We start from the raw sequence: 18803 nt of genomic DNA, 5'->3' as shown, positions 1-18803 counted from the left end.
TGAAAGTCATATTGTAATAAAAATCTTATAAAAGTATTCACAGCATGAAGTTTGAAAACTTGAGGAAATCATCCTCATCAAAGTGAGAAGTTCCAGAGTTTGGATAGCCGTTGCTTGATGTCATCAATTCTAGAACTTCTGATAAATCCATATGGCTTAATAGCTCCTGGCCCTCATATGAATTGTTCTTTTCCTCAACAGATGGTGACTTTAAAGCAATTGTAAAAGTTTCTATTGCGCTAGTCGCGTTGAGAGAATGTCTTTGCATATTACCGTTGTACATTTTCTGAACTTGTTCGCAGCTAATAAGTTCTATTAGTTCAGTTAGTTGCTTATTGAAATTGAATCCTGCCACATTGTACTGAGAAATACGTTGTAAAACGTCAAGATTATCTTGAACCCGGCTGAACAAAATATTAACATCACTGCTTTCATTAAGCAGGTAATTGGGAAGCGACTGTATGAAGGCTGCTAATATGAGGACTACACTTGAGTTGAATATGTAGTGGCAGTCCAAAAAAGATCGATTCATCATTCTACCAGCATAGTATAGTCTAGTCAATATCACGCTCTGAATCTGGGCAGCATTGATGCTGGCTTCGAAAAGTACAATTATGATCTCCCTCAAGTTCTTGGCAAACAGTTCGTCTGTTGTTTTCCCACTAGACACTAGTTTGTTGAAGACATAAAACACAACAGATCTGGTGGTGAGTATGATTAAGTAATTGTAGTTGATGTGTAAATTCACGGTTGGTCTGGAAGTTTCAAGACTGAAGTTATTGTAGTCGAACTTTAGTTCTGAGGGTAATCCATCAAACCAATCTTTGAGTTCTTTCAGGACAGCATGACAATTATGAACAAATGACGAACTGTTTTTCGTGTATATTCTCTTGATGATATTAGTAGTAATCTTTGCCAAGGAAACTTGTGCTTCGAAATGATACTTCTCAAGGGATATCGATAAGAAATCGGTATCAAATGAGCTGCAGGAAGGTATCTCTATTTCTATCTCATTTATCAACAACGGGAAACCAAAGCGTATGGCAAGCAATCTATCATAAAGGAAACAGAGCCAAAAAATTCTATTATTCTTTGGCGTCGCAGAAGTCTTATGAATGCCAAGTGTGAAAGCTATCCTAATTGCGTTACCGACCATGACATATGCAAATGCACTTTTATCGACAGAAAGGCCGAAATAAGCAACGTAGAGAAAAGCCTGTATAAGAGAGGGACCAATGCATTGATCGAAATGCTTAAATAAGGTTCCAAGGATTTGCAATGATTTTTCGAAATATGCGAAGCCGTTTGTTGTTCTGATGGTACCGTTAGAATGTCTACTTGGCTGGAAAAGGTATCCCAGAGCAAGGTAAGAGTAGAAAAGGGCCAGTTCCTCTGCGAACATCAAAGCAGAGTATTCGTGTTCGATTTGTTCCCTACTACGGTAAAACATGCTGGGAACGATAACGTCACCGTAATTGTTGTCCATGAATAAATAATCAGATCCAATAACAGTACCAGCTGCCGAGATCAGCTGCCGAGCTTCCTGAATTCGGGGAATGTCGGACGCCAGTTGCCAAACTGAATCCCAGGTTATTTGTGCTGCAAATTCAATATGCTTAGTGGTAAGGTCTTGATCTAATTTTTCCATTCCAGCTGAACTCAAAAGAGTGTGCTGAATTCTCCTCAAGAAGTTTAAACATGCCGAATCTCCTGAGTACTTCATCTGTAGTTTTCGTTCACTCTTATCATAAATCTTAACATCGAACAGATCAGAGCTTCTCATGTGATTATTTTGGAAAAGACTCTGATGCTCTTTTTCCTCGGAAGGGCTGGTGATAGTCTCTATTAATGGGTTCTCTTCACCTATGAACTCCTCTACCGGTTTTGAACTGTCTTTAGTCCCATCTAAAGTAGCTAATCTGTTCTCCAATATTCGAATCTTAGATTTCAAAGAAGCAATATATCTCTCTGAAACTTTCACATTCTTCTTCGTCAACCTCGTCTTATACTCGCATCCTTGTGGATTTCCAATCTTTACACAGTACTCACAAGGTAAACCACCGGAACAACGTTTCTTCCTCCTCTTACAAGTTTCGCATGCTCTCTTGCTCTTAGCATTCCCATTCAATTCAATTTCCGTGTGTGCCATAACATCACATTGGGGAACCAAAGATCCCAAAAGCTTTCTCAAAACTGTTGCTAATTCAGTCTCTGATGTAGACCCACTTTCTTATCAACAAATATCCTCTGAAACCTAATATTATGGTTAGTTCATTTCGAGACTGTTGTTCGTTATGTGGAATTTATACGAACCTTAAACTTAAATCCTAGATTTCTCGGAATTTTGGTTGCAAAACGGAAACTACATTGAAGATTAAGGATAAAAGGAATGAATGAGGAAACTATAAAGATGGAAGTACATATGGGTCAGATATCTCAGCTCGATGCTTCAGATAGAACAGTGAGTTGCCATTAGCACTATTTTCAACATTATCTTTGCAGTCTACATGAGGGTGCTCTTTATATGTGGTTCATTATGAATTAGGTTATATAATCATATTTGACGTTTAGAAAACATGTTCAAATACGCACTGGTTAAATTAAGCTAAATACTGGTCAACAGTTTCCTCCTTCTTGTCACGAGTATCGGGACATATAACCATGACCGTTTCGATTTGATTTTCTGGGTTAGAATTGGAACTTGTAGTGCTTTCGGAGCATTCTGACAGTTGTTTTTCCTCATCACCAGAGCTTTCAAGTGGCCCTTTGACTAAAAATAGAGAGACCAAAGTGGATATGGTAGCAGCTGTAATGACAATGTAGGAAGCATTTTGAAATCTGTCTCTGAGATCGGCTTTGTCGGTAGTTTGGTTACCCAATAAAGATATAACAATGGATAGAGAAACTTCGTTACCGAATTGTCCTGAAGTTTGAACGATACCTCCAGCAAGCGCCTTGTATTGGTCCGGAGCATCACCAATGGCCATTGTAATCATATAACAGAAGAAGAACGCACCACCCAAACCTGTAAAGAAACCTCCCATAAAAAATAATTTCCAAAAGAGGTTGTCGTCAACGTATTTTATGGGCACAAAGAAAGCACCTCCAAGTATGGAGATAAAACTGCCAACAACTAGTGCATTTTTAGGTTTGAAAAGATCCTGCTTATATGCGACGGTCCCGTTAGCGAGAACTAAACCAGAAATCATCGGAATAATCTTAATTGATGCTACAATCATCGAGTTCCCCTCCACTGTGGCAGAATAATTAGCAATCACATACATGACAACCATAAATCCGCAAAAGAGGAAGAAAGTGGCTAACAATACGGGGATAAAATTATGAGAGAACATCAAATTCTTTGGTATTAGTAGGTTTACACTTTCCATGTATGCATATCCCTTGTGTGTGGAAATAGGTTTGATTAATTTCAACACCACTGCGTAACCCAAGTTCCACATGAAAAATATGATCAAAAGTACTATGGAAACAGCTAGTGGGACATAGGCGGTGGGATCATTCCATGATTCACCACCTTGTGTCAATCCTACAACCAACAAAATACTACCACTAATGAAAAGAAGACATCCAATCACATCAAGTTTGTAAACGCGTTGGAATTTCTCCTTATAGGAGTGTCTATTGAGCAAGAGCTCTGGGTATCCGATCAATACACATATTACTGCTGCAGTAGCCAATGAAGCTGCAAAAAGGAAGTAGAAAAATGACTTGTAACCAAGCGCTGTTTCTCCAAAGGCACCGCCGATAATGAAACCGACACCGGCCATCGCAGATATAACCGACGAAAGAATAGAGAAATATCTCTGTAAATTAGGACCTTGGAACATCTTATTAACAAGTGCATATGCACAGGGAACAATTCCTGCACCTGCCATACCTTGAAATGCTCTGAAAACGGTAAACGCAATAAAATTGGGTACCACGGCACATAACAACGAAAAGATTCCAAATATGACCGAAAATACACACATCATTATACCGTTCCCTACAATGTCACCAACACGTCCAAAGAACGCAATGAAACCAGCAAACGTGATAACATACGAGGTCAATGCCCATCCTGATTGCGTATGTGATACATTAAAACGCGTTTCGATGTCAGTGACAAGCACAATCATGGCACCAACCGATGCAAGATCTAAACCGCATGCAATAAGGATGCATATAAATTTGAGATGCTTGAGAGTATCCTGATGGAATAAACTCCCCTTTGGGAAAGTTACACTCTTTTCACTCGGCATTTTTTTCTTATGAAATAACTGCTGAATTAGAGACGTTGAACTGATGATGTATGTAATTTCTTTGAGGAAATTGTCTACAGCCAAGCCTTTCCAAGTAACAAAAGGGCTATAAACTTGGCATTGGCATTCTCAATCGACGAACGGTCTCATTATTTTTATACACGAGAGTCGATCACATGAACTAATGTTAAGATCTGGTTAATTTGTCATCACTTAATTGTCATTAACAATTTGTCAGCTAATTAAAGCTTTTCAACGTTTCCTTGTTACAAGACAGGTTGATAAAGCACATATAATGAGTTAAAGGCAGTGATTGGGAAGTACTCCGAGAATTTACTAGTATAAACGAAGACACAACAGAAACTAAAGGGAAACTGAAGGAAATAACATGTATTTTGCCAGCAATATCAAGTTCTACGCTGTTTATCAGATTCATGCAGATCTTCATTACTAATGTGACATACTTTAATCACGATTAGGGTTTCGTTGAAGAACAAAAGTTGGATCCGGCGAGTCACGTGACTGCATCACGTGACTGTTAATATACGAGATAGGGAAGTACAAATAGAAGAGAAGAATCAATCTTATGCCAACTCATGGGATGATTAGGCATCATATAATGGAAAGGCGATGATGGAGAGAGAACGAGCAATACTCACCATACAACGGTGTAATAATAAATAGTCAACTGATGTCAGATACAGATAATATGAGTGAGTAACGCTGGCTAAACAGACTCCTGGCACAACAAATCCTGTAAGGTATAATATAATATGGTAGTCACTTTCCCATATGTTTCATAGTGAAACAACGGTTGGATCTGTTTCATCTTGAAACTGACAATTCCTTACCCTACTCATGATATTTGTCCCCTCTCCACATGTAGGCCTCTCTGTCTTTTGCCTTTGTCTCCCTGTGTCTCTCACACTGTTTCCACAGTTTCCAAGTGGATCGCCCATGGGTGCGCTCTGCATGTCGGTCACGTGCCCAAAAATGCAGAAGAACATTAATTTTCCAAAAAGGCTAAAGCCTTAAAGGGTAAAAATTGAGAGAAAGAGTCTCGAGAAGTCATCGCCGTGTGGTTTCTACCTCCACACTGTGTTCACAGCATGTAATTTCCGTGTCTTCAAACTATCCATCAGTCAGTTGCCCCACTTTCATCATCAGTACCATAAGTTACCGTTCCGCAAGTACTCTAAGTGCTACCGTGAGATACCAGCGCAAAACTTACTTTTAAGGTCTTCTGCGGGACGGAATCTTTAGATCCATAGGGTCCATCGAGATAGCGGATAGGCAAATAGAGGCAAATAGAGGCTAAGGCGTTCCACAGTTCCGGTTTTGTGATGCTTCATACATCGTCACTTGCTTTGCATATATATATATATATTTATATATAAGAGTAGCTCTTGAAGCATCAAGGTACTCACTGTTGGATTTCATGAATTATCTGAAGTTCAGAAGAAAGGAAAATAAAGAAGCAAACGTAAGTGAATCTTTGCAGCATGGAACCGGTTTTCTCTCAAGGTGTTGGGTATGGTGTCGTAATTGGTGTTGGTTTGTTCTTCGCCGTGGTGATGAACATCGTCACTTATCTACAAAACAGATTCTTCTCGAATAAATCATCACAGGCTGATGAATTTACCGCTGCTTCAAGAAATGTGCCATTAGGTTTGATGGTCGTTTCTATCGTCAGTTCTTGGTGTTGGTCGTTGACTTTGTTGCAATCTGCCACTGAGTCGTATAATTATGGTATATCTGGGAGTTATTTCTATGCTGTTGGTGGGTTGATCCAAGTGTCAGTCTTCAGTATAGTTGCGTCAAAAGTTAAGGCAAATGCAAACTTGGTTACTACGTTTCCTGAAGCTGGTTATTTGAGATTCGGTAATGCAGGACATTTGGCTTTCCTATGGTGTGGTATGGTTTGTAACACTATTGTTAGTGCTTGTATTCTATTAGGAGGTGCTGCTGTCATCAACGCTATCACTGGGATGAATACTTATGCTGCGTTGTATTTATTACCTTTGGTGTGTGCCATTTACGTGTATTTCGGTGGTCTAAGAGCTACCTTCATCTCTGATGCCTTGCATACTTTCCCATTGTTGGTGTTTTTGATCATCTTTGTATTTGTCATTTATGGTGGTGGTTCCAGTATCATTGGGTCTCCAGGTAAGATGTGGGATCTTCTAACCGAAGTGGCTAATAAGAATCCGGTCTCAGATAATTATCACGGTTCCTTTTTAACTTTCAGATCCAAAGATGGTGGTATCTTCCTGTTCATTTCCATTATCACTGGGTTTGGGCTTGTTGTCCTAGATCAAGCTTATTGGTCAAGAGCCATTGCTGCCCAACCTCTGAAGACCTCAAAGGCTTATTTCATCGGTGCCGTGTCCTGGTTCGTTATCCCATGGACTATGGGTCTATGTTTGGGTTTAGCAGCCAGAGCCACCTCGATTTTACCTGGATTCCCACCATTGAGTGATTCTGAAATTTCTTCTGGTTTATCAGCTGTGGCAGGTGCCTCTCACCTTGTCGGCCATGCAGGTACTGGTATGATTCTACTCATGATCTTTTTGTCAGTGACTTCCTCATTCTCTGGTGAGTTGATCGCTACTTCAACTTTGCTATCTTACGATGTTTACAAGAAATACATTAAGCAAAACGCTACTCCTCATGAAGTTTTGCTAGTCTCTAAGATCGGTGTCTTTTTCTGGGCCATCTTTGCTGGTAGTATTGCCAGTATCTTCCACAGAATCGGTATTTCTATGGGTTGGTTGTTTAACTTCTTGGGTTGTGCAACTGCAAGTGGTGTTTTCCCAGTGGCTTTGACCTTCACATGGAACAGGTTGAACAGATGGGGTGCTGTGAGTGGCTCCATTGGAGGTATGATCTTGGCCATCATTGTGTGGTTAGTCACTTGCAAATGTTACTTGGGCGAAATCAACGTCGATAACTTGGCCAACAGATGGGTTTCATTCGCCGGTAACGCTACCGCATTGTTCATGGGTGGCATCCTATCCATTGGTCTTTCTTTGATCTGGCCAGATGATTTCGATTGGAATAGCATTAGAAACAAAACTATCTTAACTGAACATCTAGACAGTGATTCATCATCTTCAGCCGCTCCATCAATTGTACAAGAGGAGAACAGTAACGAGAAGGAGTTGTACGAAGTTAAGGGTGGTGAACCGTTAAATGAAACTTTTACTCATGAGAGGGACTTGGATCTACCTCAGGAGGAAGAAATTCCATTAGCGAAATTGAAAAGACAGTTCAAGGTCTTCTCCATATTGTCCATCTCTTTTGCTCTCACCTTTGCTATTCTAATCCCAGTTCCTCAGATTGCAGCCCCATATGTTTACAGTAAGAAATTCTTCACTTTTGTCATTGCAGTCAATATCATTTGGTTATTCGGTACGTTCTTTGTCTGTGTTATATTGCCATTGTTCGAATCAAGAAGATTCCTGAAGAAGCTTTTCCTACATATCACAGGCATTAAAAAGGGCCACTTCGGTCCTGAACCTGAGCCTGCAGTTGTAGAAACAGCCGTTGATGAATCCTATGTCGATGTCGAGAAACGTTGATGTTTTTTTTTTCCTGTAATATATTCAATTCACGTACATATATTTAAATATAGATACATACTCTTATCATTTCATGTCTTGCATAGTCTTTTTAATATTAAATTAAAATAATCATTTCATGGCTGTTGTACAACGATAGCAGTACCTTCTTTGGCGGCTGATTCAAGGAACGCAGCAACAATTGCCAAATGATGGAATGCCACTCTAGGAGAACCCTTAACGATAGATTTGTCCTTCTTTGAGACGGCTTCATAGAAGTTTTCGAATTCTGCTTCCACACCAAAGAAAGGTTGTTCCTTAACTTCCACGGTTTCCTCCTCAGCTTCTACTTCTCCCGTAGAACCGATCATAGTCTTGATCGTGGTACATGTACGAGCATTGATGTTCATAGTGACAGACCCATTCAAACCGTAAACCTTCAAAAAGACACTCTTCTCAGTGGCACCGAATGCAGACCCATATGTAAACGTACCTATAACATCCGAGTCTCTGAGCTTTACGCTGGAAAACACTATATCGTTAGTACCAGATTCCTTTCTCAATTGGTTAGAAAACGCAGCAATGCTACCGATGTCCCCCAATAGAGTAGTCAACAACGCAAGTTGATGAACACCACCGTCGGACAAAAACCCACCAATGTGTTCTGGATGTTTTCTCCAACTGGTAGCCAGGTATTCACTCGATGGATAGAAGGGACCAGTGGAATTGTAAGTGAACGCAGCAATTGGACCAATCTTAGCCAATTTCTCTTTCATTATTGGCACACATTCTAAATGTAACCAATTCTCTGCGATAGCAACTGGAAGCTCGGTAGATTCAGCCAATTGAACCAATTTCTTAGCCTGTTCCAAGTTAGCTTCAATCGGCTTTTCCAAGATCACCGGTTTACCAGCTTCTACACTCTTCTTCGCAGTCTCATAGTTGAATTGAACAGGAACCATCACATCCACTACGTCAACGGAATCATCTTGCAACAAATGGTCCAAATCTGCGTAAACTTTAGACTCCTCGATACCAGCAGTGACAGCAAACGCATCTGCTTTACTCTTGGTCCTGTTGAAACATGCGACTGGTTTGAACTTATCGCTGTGCTGTTGGAAAGTGGGCAAGTGCTTGTTTCTTGCAAAGATACCGGTACCTACAATACCAACGTTTAAAGGTGCAGACATATTGTAAAATATATCGAGTGTGTGTTGTTTGTATTGGGGCGACTATAAATCAACAAGTCAAGCCAATTAGATCAAGGATACATGTGTTGTTCATCTATATCGGAAGCACTTCCCCTTTATATATCTGGATTAATCTCTCGAACGGACAAGGTTTTTCCGGTTTCTTGCCATTCGTGTCGGGTTATTATTAATCCAGTCACCAGTTGTCACAAACCGGATAACAGTGGAACGACAACGGCAATGTCAATGGCAATGAGCAATGGCAATGGCAACTCTGGTAGCAAAGCGGAGGGAACTACGCCAAGAGAGTGGGGAGGTTCCTGCTTTGACGTAGTTTTAAGCCGTTTCTATATAGAATATGTATGTAAGACCTGCACACCTCACTGAGAAAGCTGCTCAAGCGTGCAGCAAGAGCAGACATGGATCAAGTTCGCGATCTCCGGCCATACAGGCTGCAAACACCGGCTACAGACCCGTTACTTCATTGTGGTATCGGTCCGTCGTCCAGTACGATTGGTTCCCATTTCTTCTGTACAGTGAGTGCCATACTGAAAAATTTGGAACTAAAGCGATGAGATGAGATGAGATGAGATGAACCATATACATGAGAGAAGAGACAACAGACCACAAGGTTCAGCAGGTTAACTAAGGACAACAATAACACGATGAGCAAGGAGTACAGCGATGTGGATGATTTTGCGTCAGACGAAGAAGAGGACAACCAAGTGTTGATCACTGGGAAGGATGCGAAGAAGAATGTGATTCAGTTTGATCAAGAAGAGGACGAGGAAGAGCAAGAGGAAGAGGACGAGGAAGTACAGGATGAAGAAGAACCGGAGGATAAGGTAGTACAACTCACAGAACAGCAGATAGAGAAAGAAAAGCAGAGACGACTCAAAAAGCTTAAGAGCGATAAGAAGACGAAACACAAGACCGGTGTGGTTTACCTATCGAGGGTTCCACCGTACATGAAACCAGCCAAGCTAAGGCAGATTCTCACAAGATTCGGTGAAGTGGACCGTCTGTTCTTGAAACGTGAAGAGGAGCACAAGCACCAGCAGCGTGTCAAGAGTGGTGGGAACAAGAAAACGATGTTTGAAGAAGGTTGGGCCGAGTTTATCAGAAAGAAGGACGCTAAACTGTGCGCATCGACTCTAAACGGTAATATTATCGGTGGTAAGAAGGGAAATTTCTACCATGACGACGTCATGAACGTTAAATACTTGCCCGGGTTCAAATGGGCCGATTTGACAGAACAAATCGCTAGAGAAAACGATATCAGACAAGCAAAGCTACAATTGGAAATCTCACAGGCCAACAAGTTGAACGCAGAGTTCATCCATAACGTAGAGAAATCAAAGATGGTCAACAAGATGAAACAGAGCAAGAAACGTAACCAACAAGAATCACAGCAGGTCGATGAAGAAGTTCGCAGGACTTTCAAACAGAGGAAAGTCGCTTCGACAAGAGCATCTGCTCCAGATTCTCAGAGACAATCCCAACCGCAATCGAAAGCACTCAACGATGTCATGCATAGTTTATTCTAAGATGACTATATAACACATATATAAAGCATATAGCCAAGCCAAAAGCCCTACAGAGAGTACAACTCATCGCCTGCCATTCCCATGGTCAAAGATCAGGTTTCTTTTTCATTCCCATAGTGTAAGAAAAAGTGAAAAGAAAAAATTTTCCAGCTCATCTCATCTCATCTCATGAATTGGAACAGGAACAAAGGCAGGTTCATCAGTGGTTTGTTTCGATTCAGGTTGATCTCAGTCCAGGCAAGAGACATTCAGTTACTTATTCTTCCATCTGTTTGAGTTTTCGATCGAAATTGAACGTGTTCGTTACCACAAAGAACGAACAAACGAACGAACCAAAGGAAACCTAATTGAAATCTATACCAAGGCACAATGGGTACCGGTAAGAAGGAAAAGCAAAGGAGAATCCGCGAAGGTAATACCAAGGATGGTAACCTTCGTGTGAAGGGTGAGAATTTCTACAGGGACACCAAGAGAGTGCAGTTTTTGAACATGTACAAAGGTGGTAGATCTGTTCGTAATGCAAAGGGTGACATTATCAAGGCTGCTCCGTTGCAGGATACTGCTGCTCCAACAGCAAGAGTGGCTCCTGACCGTAGATGGTTTGGTAATACCAGAGTTATTTCTCAGGATTCATTGAGCCATTTCAGAGAAGCTTTGGGCGAGAACAAGCGTGATTCTTATCAGGTGCTATTGAGAAGAAATAAACTTCCGATGTCGTTGTTGAACGAAAAGGATTCCGCTGAATCTCCAACGGCAAAGATTTTGGAGACAGAGCCCTTTGAACAAACTTTTGGGCCTAAGGCTCAGAGGAAGAAACCAAGAATCGCTGCGTCGTCGTTGGAAGAGTTGATTTCAAGTACTTCTACCGATAATAAGACTTTTGAAGAAAAGCAAGAATTGGATTCTACTCTGGGGCTTATGGGTAAGCAAGAGGAAGAAGACGGTTGGACGCAGGCAGCAAAGGAAGCCATTTTCCACAAAGGTCAGTCGAAACGTATTTGGAACGAATTGTACAAGGTTATCGATTCCTCCGATGTCGTCATCCACGTATTGGATGCTAGAGATCCTTTGGGGACTCGTTGTAAATCGGTGACTGATTACATGACCAATGAGACTCCTCATAAACATTTGATATACGTCTTGAACAAGTGTGATCTTGTTCCTACATGGGTTGCCGTATGTTTTAAACTTTCTTTTTAATCTTCAGTGATTACTACTAACCGATTATACTTTCTAACTGGGAGTGAATACCACAGTATCTTGAGAATACCAAAATTCTTTGTCAGGGTGTTTCTGCGTACATTCTAGTACAACTTACACATACAGAAGGGCCTGTTACAGTTTTGGAAGAGCAATACTACCCACCCTCGATCTATCCATCGTTTTGATGGAGTCATGGTTGAAACCTAGTTGAACAATCTTCGTTTTGAGGATATATCAGCGCTTTTATTTCGGGTACGGAGGAACTTAAGAGTTGAGCTTTGGATCTGAAAAGAATTATTATGCCATGGCTCGTAGTAAAGAACCTCACATCACCACTAATATACTCAATACAGCATGGAGTCAACCCCCAGTAGAAAGCATAATTGGTTATTGATTCACATATGTGATTACAATTTTACTAACACGATTTTCCCTATTTTTGATTCTCAACAGGCAGCATGGGTAAAACATCTATCGAAGGAACGTCCCACATTGGCATTCCATGCCTCTATTACCAATTCATTTGGTAAGGGTTCGTTAATTCAACTTCTACGTCAATTCTCACAACTGCATAAGGACAGACATCAAATCTCTGTTGGGTTCATTGGATATCCAAACACCGGTAAATCCTCAATCATCAACACTCTAAGGAAAAAGAAGGTCTGTCAAGTGGCACCTATTCCTGGTGAAACTAAGGTGTGGCAATACATAACTTTGATGAAGAGAATCTTTTTAATCGATTGTCCCGGTATTGTACCGCCATCCAGCAAGGACAGTGAAGAGGATATTCTATTCAGAGGTGTGGTAAGAGTTGAACACGTTTCGCATCCTGAACAATACATTCCAGGTATTCTAAAACGTTGTAAGAGACAACATTTGGAAAGAACCTATGAGATCTCCGGATGGAAAGACTCTGTAGATTTCATCGAAATGATTGCAAGAAAGCAAGGTAGACTATTGAAAGGTGGTGAACCAGATGAAAGCGGGGTATCGAAACAAATCTTGAACGATTTCAACAGAGGTAAGATCCCATGGTTCGTACCACCACCAGAGAAGGACAAGATTGAGGAAAAGGAACCTGGTGATAAGAAACGTCCTGCAGAGGAAAATCAAGAAGATCAAGAAGAGGAAGAGAAGGAGCAAGAGGAACAAGAAGAACCTGTTTCTAAAAAGGCCAAAAAGGAATAAACCAAACACTTCCTCAATATTTAATTCTCTCCAGACACGGGCATCGCTTTATATATAGACACACCATATACAATCTTATCGGATCTATCGTTTTTGTACATTAATATCAATCGGATGACTTAGGCTAAGTCTTGCACATAGAAATTTATTAAATAAATAGTAGAAAGGCTGGATAACACCGAACGTTGTGAAGCATGCAGATCAGGGGCAGAAACACTGGACAATGGACCCATTCGGGTCCACTGTCCATTGAGAAGTGGTGCCAGTGGTAATATCAACACCGTACACAATGACATTTCCCTCGAAAATTCTGTTTCTGCCAAAGAGGAACGAAACAGGAAAGCCTTTAGCATTAGATAAGGAAGAGACAGAGACATATATGGTTGGAATACGATTCAATTCTGATTTAAGAGTTGTCATTTAGGACTACTCCAGTAAGTACGATAGAATTTTAATGCAATCTCTTAATAGTCAGCTCGGAGGATTGCCAAATTCGGAGCAATTTTTCGGGAAGGGCGCTGTTCAGCAGCAAGGGCCAGTTGGGATGAACGGGATGCTTTTCTCCCCTTCTATGAATAGTACTCGTATGATGCCTCAACAGTCGCAACAACCACATGTGCTGCATGGGCTTGAGAACAATGGGGGTCTTCAAAATTCGTACTTGTTGAAACAGAAGATGGATGTGGTAAACAGTGCTTTTGGGCAGCAAAACAACTTACAGCAGCAGCAGCAACCGGGAAAAATGCCGTTGCCGAATAATGGGCAAGTTCCTATGATGATGCAGAACAGCATTTCCGGTGGTAACTCTAATAACAATACGATTCCACAGCAGATGCAATTTCCAATGCCGGTACAACAACAGGCAATGGGAAACGTGAACGGGCTTGATACAACACCATTACCTAATGCATCTCATACGCCAATCTCGTCTCCAGCGCATCTTTTGATCAGAGAAGTGTGGCAAAACAACGTAAACTTCGAGTTTGCCATAATCCGTAAAATGATCGAGCAATACAAAGTTATTTCTATAAGCACCGAGTTTGTCGGTACGATAGCGAGACCCATTGGGAATTTCCGCTCAAAGACAGATTACCATTACCAGACGATGAGATCCAACGTGGATCTACTAACCCCAATCCAGATTGGACTTTCGTTAAGCGATTTACAGGGGAATAAACCAGACAACTTCCCATCCACATGGCAATTCAACTTCCATTTCGACGTAACAAAGGAGACCGTGAATTCGGAATCGTTAGAACTATTAAAGAAATCCGGTGTCATCTTGGAGAGACATCAACAGAACGGTGTTGATTTCGACGAGTTTGCTCAGTTGATGATGGATTCCGGGTTATTGTTGAACGATGAGGTCACGTGGATCAGTTACCATGCAGCATACGATTACGGGTTCTTAATCAACAGGCTCATGAACACAAACATGCCCAACAACAAAGAGGACTTCGAATGGTGGGTTCAGAAATACATACCAACGTCGTACGATTTGAACCTAATTAACAAGTTAGTTCATGAGGTAACGCAACAACACCCACATCCACCACCATTACATCTATTACAAAGTCAACAGCAACAGCAACAAAACCAACAACAGCAATATACACTAGAACTACTGGCTGACGAGTTGGGGATTCCGATCTTCCCATTGTTCAGCAGCGCAGCGGGACAAAGTCTCTTGGCACTATTGGCATACACCCAACTCGGTAAATTGTCTTTGTACAAACTACGCAATGGAACAGATTTCAGTTACTACAAGAACCTGATCTACGGAATCACACAGGAGTAATATATGTGATTTTTATGTGCCAGCCTTTCATATAGAGTATCATCAATAATGCATTTATGTATGTGAATATATATATATACATACACAATCATTCTTAAAATAGGGTATAAAAGGTGGCTGACTAGCCACCGTCACTGAACTGAACTGATGCTGACCAGTGCGAAACCCACAGGTTGCAAGAGCGCAACCTGTGTACTTCATTCACCTGGCATCTCGTGAGGCATGATTTCATAAGATGATTGACGAGTTTTCCATTAAAAAATTTTGAAAATTGACTCTTTACATATAATCACTAGATGCAAACATGCACATACTTTGCTTGTGAGGGGCGTTTCTTGTTGTTAGGGTGTCTATTTGGTTCGCTTATCGGTTTTCATGCATTCATTAGAAACCAGACTTTAATCTTTAGCGATAAGTTTGAAGCGTGAGGCACATATACGGTGTTCGTAGTGCTGAAATTTCCCGTGAGTCTGGAAAAAAGCACCCATAGGAAATTAATACTTTTTTGTTATTGTATTCTAGTATACCCTATACTTTCCTGCTTGAATATCCACCGTTAATACACTTGGATTAAAACGTTGTTAGAGCGTTATTAGAGCGTGCTTTTCCCTTCTTTTTTTTTTTTTTGTTTGACAGTTTTATTTTTAATTCATTCAAAGGTCTTTCTGATTGACAACGATTGACTGTATTGCATTCATTTCATACACTTTAGCATTCCAATTTGATTTTTTGATACCCGCGATCGGTTTGAAATTGAGAGTTATCAAAGAATAGTTGAATTCTTTTACAAGAACCAGTGTGTTTTTTCCTGTTTAGATTAATTTGATACAATCACATTTGGTTTGGAAAATATGACCACTTACGATGTGAAAGAGATCGGATATGCGTTCCTAAGGACGTACTATGAACGTATGCATAATGATCCATCGAAATTGTCGTGTTTATATTCTACCACGGCGGAATTGACCCATGTGAATTATAATGAACCTATCAAGCATGACAAAGATTATTTAAACACCGTCAAGTTGATTGGTAAGGATAACATCAACAATTTCTTTACCAGAAACAGCAAGCGTGTACAGGATTTGAAGGTCAAGATTGATTCGTGTGATGTGCAATCTACTGGGTACGAGAGTTCTTCGATTCTGATATTGATATTAGGGGAGCTATGCTGGACGGATTCACCATCTTACAGATTTTGTCAGTGCTTTATCCTGGAACCAGCAGAGTATAACAGTAAAGTCTACGATTTGAAAAACGATATCATTCGTTTCATTCCTGACCTTGCTCCATTAGTGAACCCAGACCAGCCAGTATCACCACCATCTGCTGTTGTTGTTGAAGCTGAGAATGAGAAGCCAAATGTCAACGGGGACGCAGCTCCTGTTTCTGTTCCTGTATCTGTTTCTCCAGTAGTGGTAAAGGCAGCAGCGAAACCGGTTGAGATTGTCAAGCCAATTCCAACTGAGAAGCAACAGCCCTCTACTGCTCCAACGGAAACAAAAGTGGAACAACCCCAAGCCGTTTCAGTAAATAAAACTAAACCTAAGGAAAATGAGGCGATTGCGCCAGCTACTGCTCCTGCTGCTATTGCAGAAAAAGAAAAAGAAGACAAGGAAGACGAAGCACAAGCACAACCAAAAGAGCAAGCGACTTCAGCATCAGCCACCCCAACCTCAACGACAACCCGTTCTGAATCGGTGCCCCCACAAGAGGTTCCTGAAACAGAAGTCACCCCAAAGGCTGAACCAGTGAAAATGACTTGGGCAGGCAAACTCAACAAGACATCTAAACTAACTACAAACTACATCAAGGTAGATCTTCCACAAAAGAAGTCTAAAAGTCCACCTCCAAACGGATTCACCAAGTCAAACAAGAAAAGCAAGCAGCAATCGAAACCAATAGGCGACGTTATCATCCAAAACAGCAGCGGTTTCTACCCAGTATACGTGGGTAACACAAATGGGTTGACCGCATCCGAACTTGAAAGAGCTCTAATAAAAGAATACGGTGATGTCGTAAAAACCTCATTCCAAGATTCGTTCGCTGTGGTTGATTTCAGAGAAAAACCTGCAAGAGACGCTGCCATCGATGCTCAACATTTAAAAGTCGGTGAAAGAGTTATTAATTTAAACCCAAAGGGCGATAAAGCTTCTAAGTACAAAGCCAAGAACAACAGCAACAATAGTAATAGTAATTCTGGTAACACTAATCACAACACAAACGGCAACAGTTCACATAATTCCCCATCACCAGAACTCTCGTTAAACCAAGGTAATTCCACGCTTAAAAAGAGCTCAGTGAAATCCCGTAATGACAAATCAAAGAACTAATCTCATGTACTTTAATCGTAAACCCAAATCATCTCAAACCTAAATGAAAGGCGTGATAAAACCATATTATAAAAAAAAAAACCATAAAAAAAATTAACTAAAACGATGAAACTATGAGTCGGGGAAAACTTGTTAAATATATCCGTATGTAACCTATCCACATGTACATTTTATATATTTCCCTCTCACTATAAGCATATCACCGAAACATTATTGTTGTCTTCCCTTTTTGTTCCTTCTTTCTCTAAGTCACAACCCTTTGAAGTTGGTTCGAGCTTGATGAAATTTAAAGGAACAAAGATCTTCATGTGCACATCACAATGATAGAAAAGGTGATTGGCAGAAAGATCAGTGCTGAAGCCAAGGGGACAGGTGAGGAGATACAACTCTAGGGTCATAGAAACCATCAGCTATGTTAGTTCCTCCAGCGAATTTCGGGATTCCCGAGGAAGGTATCTATCGATGCAGTAAACTTGAGACCATTAACCTATCATTTTTGGAGACTTTGAATTTAAATACGATCATATTCATCGGTGGTCAAATCCCGAGTAATTTCTTCAAAGAGTTCTTCGCCACTAACGGCATAGATTACTTTGTCATTAAGACCTCTGGTGATTCGAGTTCTTTGGTAGCCCCAGATCACAAAAAGCGTCAATCTTCTGCGAATCATGGTGAGACGAGACGGAAGAGTCTTTGTGATAACTGTCACTACAGTTACACACTCACGGACCAAGACGATTTGATGCTAATCAAGAGTCAGAGCATCCGGCGAATATTCCGGATACTGTTAGATGTCTCGTACCATAACGTATTGTTAGTGGATAAGACGTCCGCTGTGATTGGAATATTGAGAAAGATTCAGAAATGGGAACTATCCTCGATAATCAGCGAGTACAGGCTATTCACAGGGAAGAACAAGAACTACTTTGCAGAGACGTTTTTGGAATTGATAGATATACGGCTAATACAAGAAGAAGAGCAACCAAACCAGCAGGAATCCCACGATACAGATTCTTCCACCGTGACTTCCCGGATGGATAATCTTTCAGTGGAAGAAAAGCAACAGCAAGAACAGCAACAAATACAAACTGTGCAAGAATCTGATCTATCCATGCCTCCGGAGTTACCTCAGCACATGATGAGCATGATCCATACGATGGAACTGAAACCAGAAGAGGATGCAAAGGAACATGAGCTTCCGATAAAACACTCCAGGTCTGCATTAGGCATTTTCGGAAACAGATATCGTTTGGCATTCAACAAGAGAGAACGCAATGAGTACACCTACTATCAGGCATCGAACGTTAAAAACGCATTTTCAATCGGAGTCCCCACTGAAGAGGCATTGCCGAACTGGTTCAAGTTCCAAAGAGACATTTGGGATCAACAGCATGCCGTTGAAGAACACAATCACTACAAAGAGAGTATATTTATATGATGATGCTCTAAAGTAATAAAAAAAAAACAAACACAGACACACGGCTGGTTACTGTTTCTGGCCTTCAAAATAGAAAGGTTGTGAATAAGGTAAGAACGATTAAATTCTTGATCAACAAATCCACTCTGTGGCCAGCCTCCTAACGCTTACAGGACGCTTTCGCATCATGTTGGAAAGAATTAAGAGTCGATATATGGGATTCGTTTACCATGGCTATCTAGAATAATACGTCACAGACATGGAGATAAAGTCCCATGCTGTTTAAGAAACAGAAAGAATATGTA

The 18803-nt window shown here is 40.8% G+C and overlaps 9 protein-coding genes across 9 annotated transcripts; 6 read left to right on the top strand and 3 right to left on the bottom strand.

The window, feature by feature from the left end:
* Window positions 1–37: 37 nt before the first annotated feature.
* KLLA0_C18953g (Zn(II)2Cys6 transcription factor) lies at window positions 38–2149 on the bottom strand (the record flags this gene model as incomplete). Its single annotated transcript, XM_453045.1, has 1 exon — window positions 38–2149. One exon carries the CDS (start codon window positions 2147–2149, stop codon window positions 38–40), a length of 2112 nt encoding a protein of 703 aa, XP_453045.1.
* A 451-nt stretch (window positions 2150–2600) lies between these two features.
* KLLA0_C18931g (MFS transporter) lies at window positions 2601–4262 on the bottom strand (the record flags this gene model as incomplete). The annotated part of the gene is made up of 1 exon (XM_453044.1): window positions 2601–4262. The coding sequence occupies one exon, from the start codon at window positions 4260–4262 to the stop codon at window positions 2601–2603; it is 1662 nt and encodes a 553-aa protein (XP_453044.1).
* Window positions 4263–5764: 1502 nt separating this feature from the next.
* KLLA0_C18909g (sodium:solute symporter family protein) lies at window positions 5765–7843 on the top strand (the record flags this gene model as incomplete). The annotated part of the gene is made up of 1 exon (XM_453043.1): window positions 5765–7843. One exon carries the CDS (start codon window positions 5765–5767, stop codon window positions 7841–7843), a length of 2079 nt encoding a protein of 692 aa, XP_453043.1.
* Window positions 7844–7959: 116 nt separating this feature from the next.
* On the bottom strand, window positions 7960–9012 carry KLLA0_C18887g (uncharacterized protein; the record flags this gene model as incomplete). The annotated part of the gene is made up of 1 exon (XM_453042.1): window positions 7960–9012. The coding sequence occupies one exon, from the start codon at window positions 9010–9012 to the stop codon at window positions 7960–7962; it is 1053 nt and encodes a 350-aa protein (XP_453042.1).
* A 665-nt stretch (window positions 9013–9677) lies between these two features.
* On the top strand, window positions 9678–10559 carry ESF2 (RNA-binding ATPase activator ESF2; the record flags this gene model as incomplete). Its single annotated transcript, XM_453041.1, has 1 exon — window positions 9678–10559. The coding sequence occupies one exon, from the start codon at window positions 9678–9680 to the stop codon at window positions 10557–10559; it is 882 nt and encodes a 293-aa protein (XP_453041.1).
* A 369-nt stretch (window positions 10560–10928) lies between these two features.
* Window positions 10929–12950, top strand: NOG2 (putative GTPase NOG2; the record flags this gene model as incomplete). Its single annotated transcript, XM_453040.1, has 2 exons — window positions 10929–11735; window positions 12216–12950. 2 exons carry the CDS (start codon window positions 10929–10931, stop codon window positions 12948–12950), a joined length of 1542 nt encoding a protein of 513 aa, XP_453040.1.
* Window positions 12951–13404: 454 nt separating this feature from the next.
* Window positions 13405–14748, top strand: POP2 (CCR4-NOT core DEDD family RNase subunit POP2; the record flags this gene model as incomplete). Its single annotated transcript, XM_453039.1, has 1 exon — window positions 13405–14748. The coding sequence occupies one exon, from the start codon at window positions 13405–13407 to the stop codon at window positions 14746–14748; it is 1344 nt and encodes a 447-aa protein (XP_453039.1).
* An 851-nt stretch (window positions 14749–15599) lies between these two features.
* BRE5 (Bre5p) lies at window positions 15600–17081 on the top strand (the record flags this gene model as incomplete). The annotated part of the gene is made up of 1 exon (XM_453038.1): window positions 15600–17081. One exon carries the CDS (start codon window positions 15600–15602, stop codon window positions 17079–17081), a length of 1482 nt encoding a protein of 493 aa, XP_453038.1.
* A 412-nt stretch (window positions 17082–17493) lies between these two features.
* Window positions 17494–18519, top strand: OCA4 (Oca4p; the record flags this gene model as incomplete). The annotated part of the gene is made up of 1 exon (XM_453037.1): window positions 17494–18519. The coding sequence occupies one exon, from the start codon at window positions 17494–17496 to the stop codon at window positions 18517–18519; it is 1026 nt and encodes a 341-aa protein (XP_453037.1).
* Window positions 18520–18803: the final 284 nt, after the last annotated feature.

The sequence above is a fragment of the Kluyveromyces lactis genome (genome assembly GCF_000002515.2).
Source record: "Kluyveromyces lactis strain NRRL Y-1140 chromosome C complete sequence".
In the NCBI taxonomy this organism is placed as follows: domain Eukaryota; kingdom Fungi; phylum Ascomycota; class Saccharomycetes; order Saccharomycetales; family Saccharomycetaceae; genus Kluyveromyces; species Kluyveromyces lactis.
This window is presented reverse-complemented; position numbering and strand designations above follow the sequence as displayed.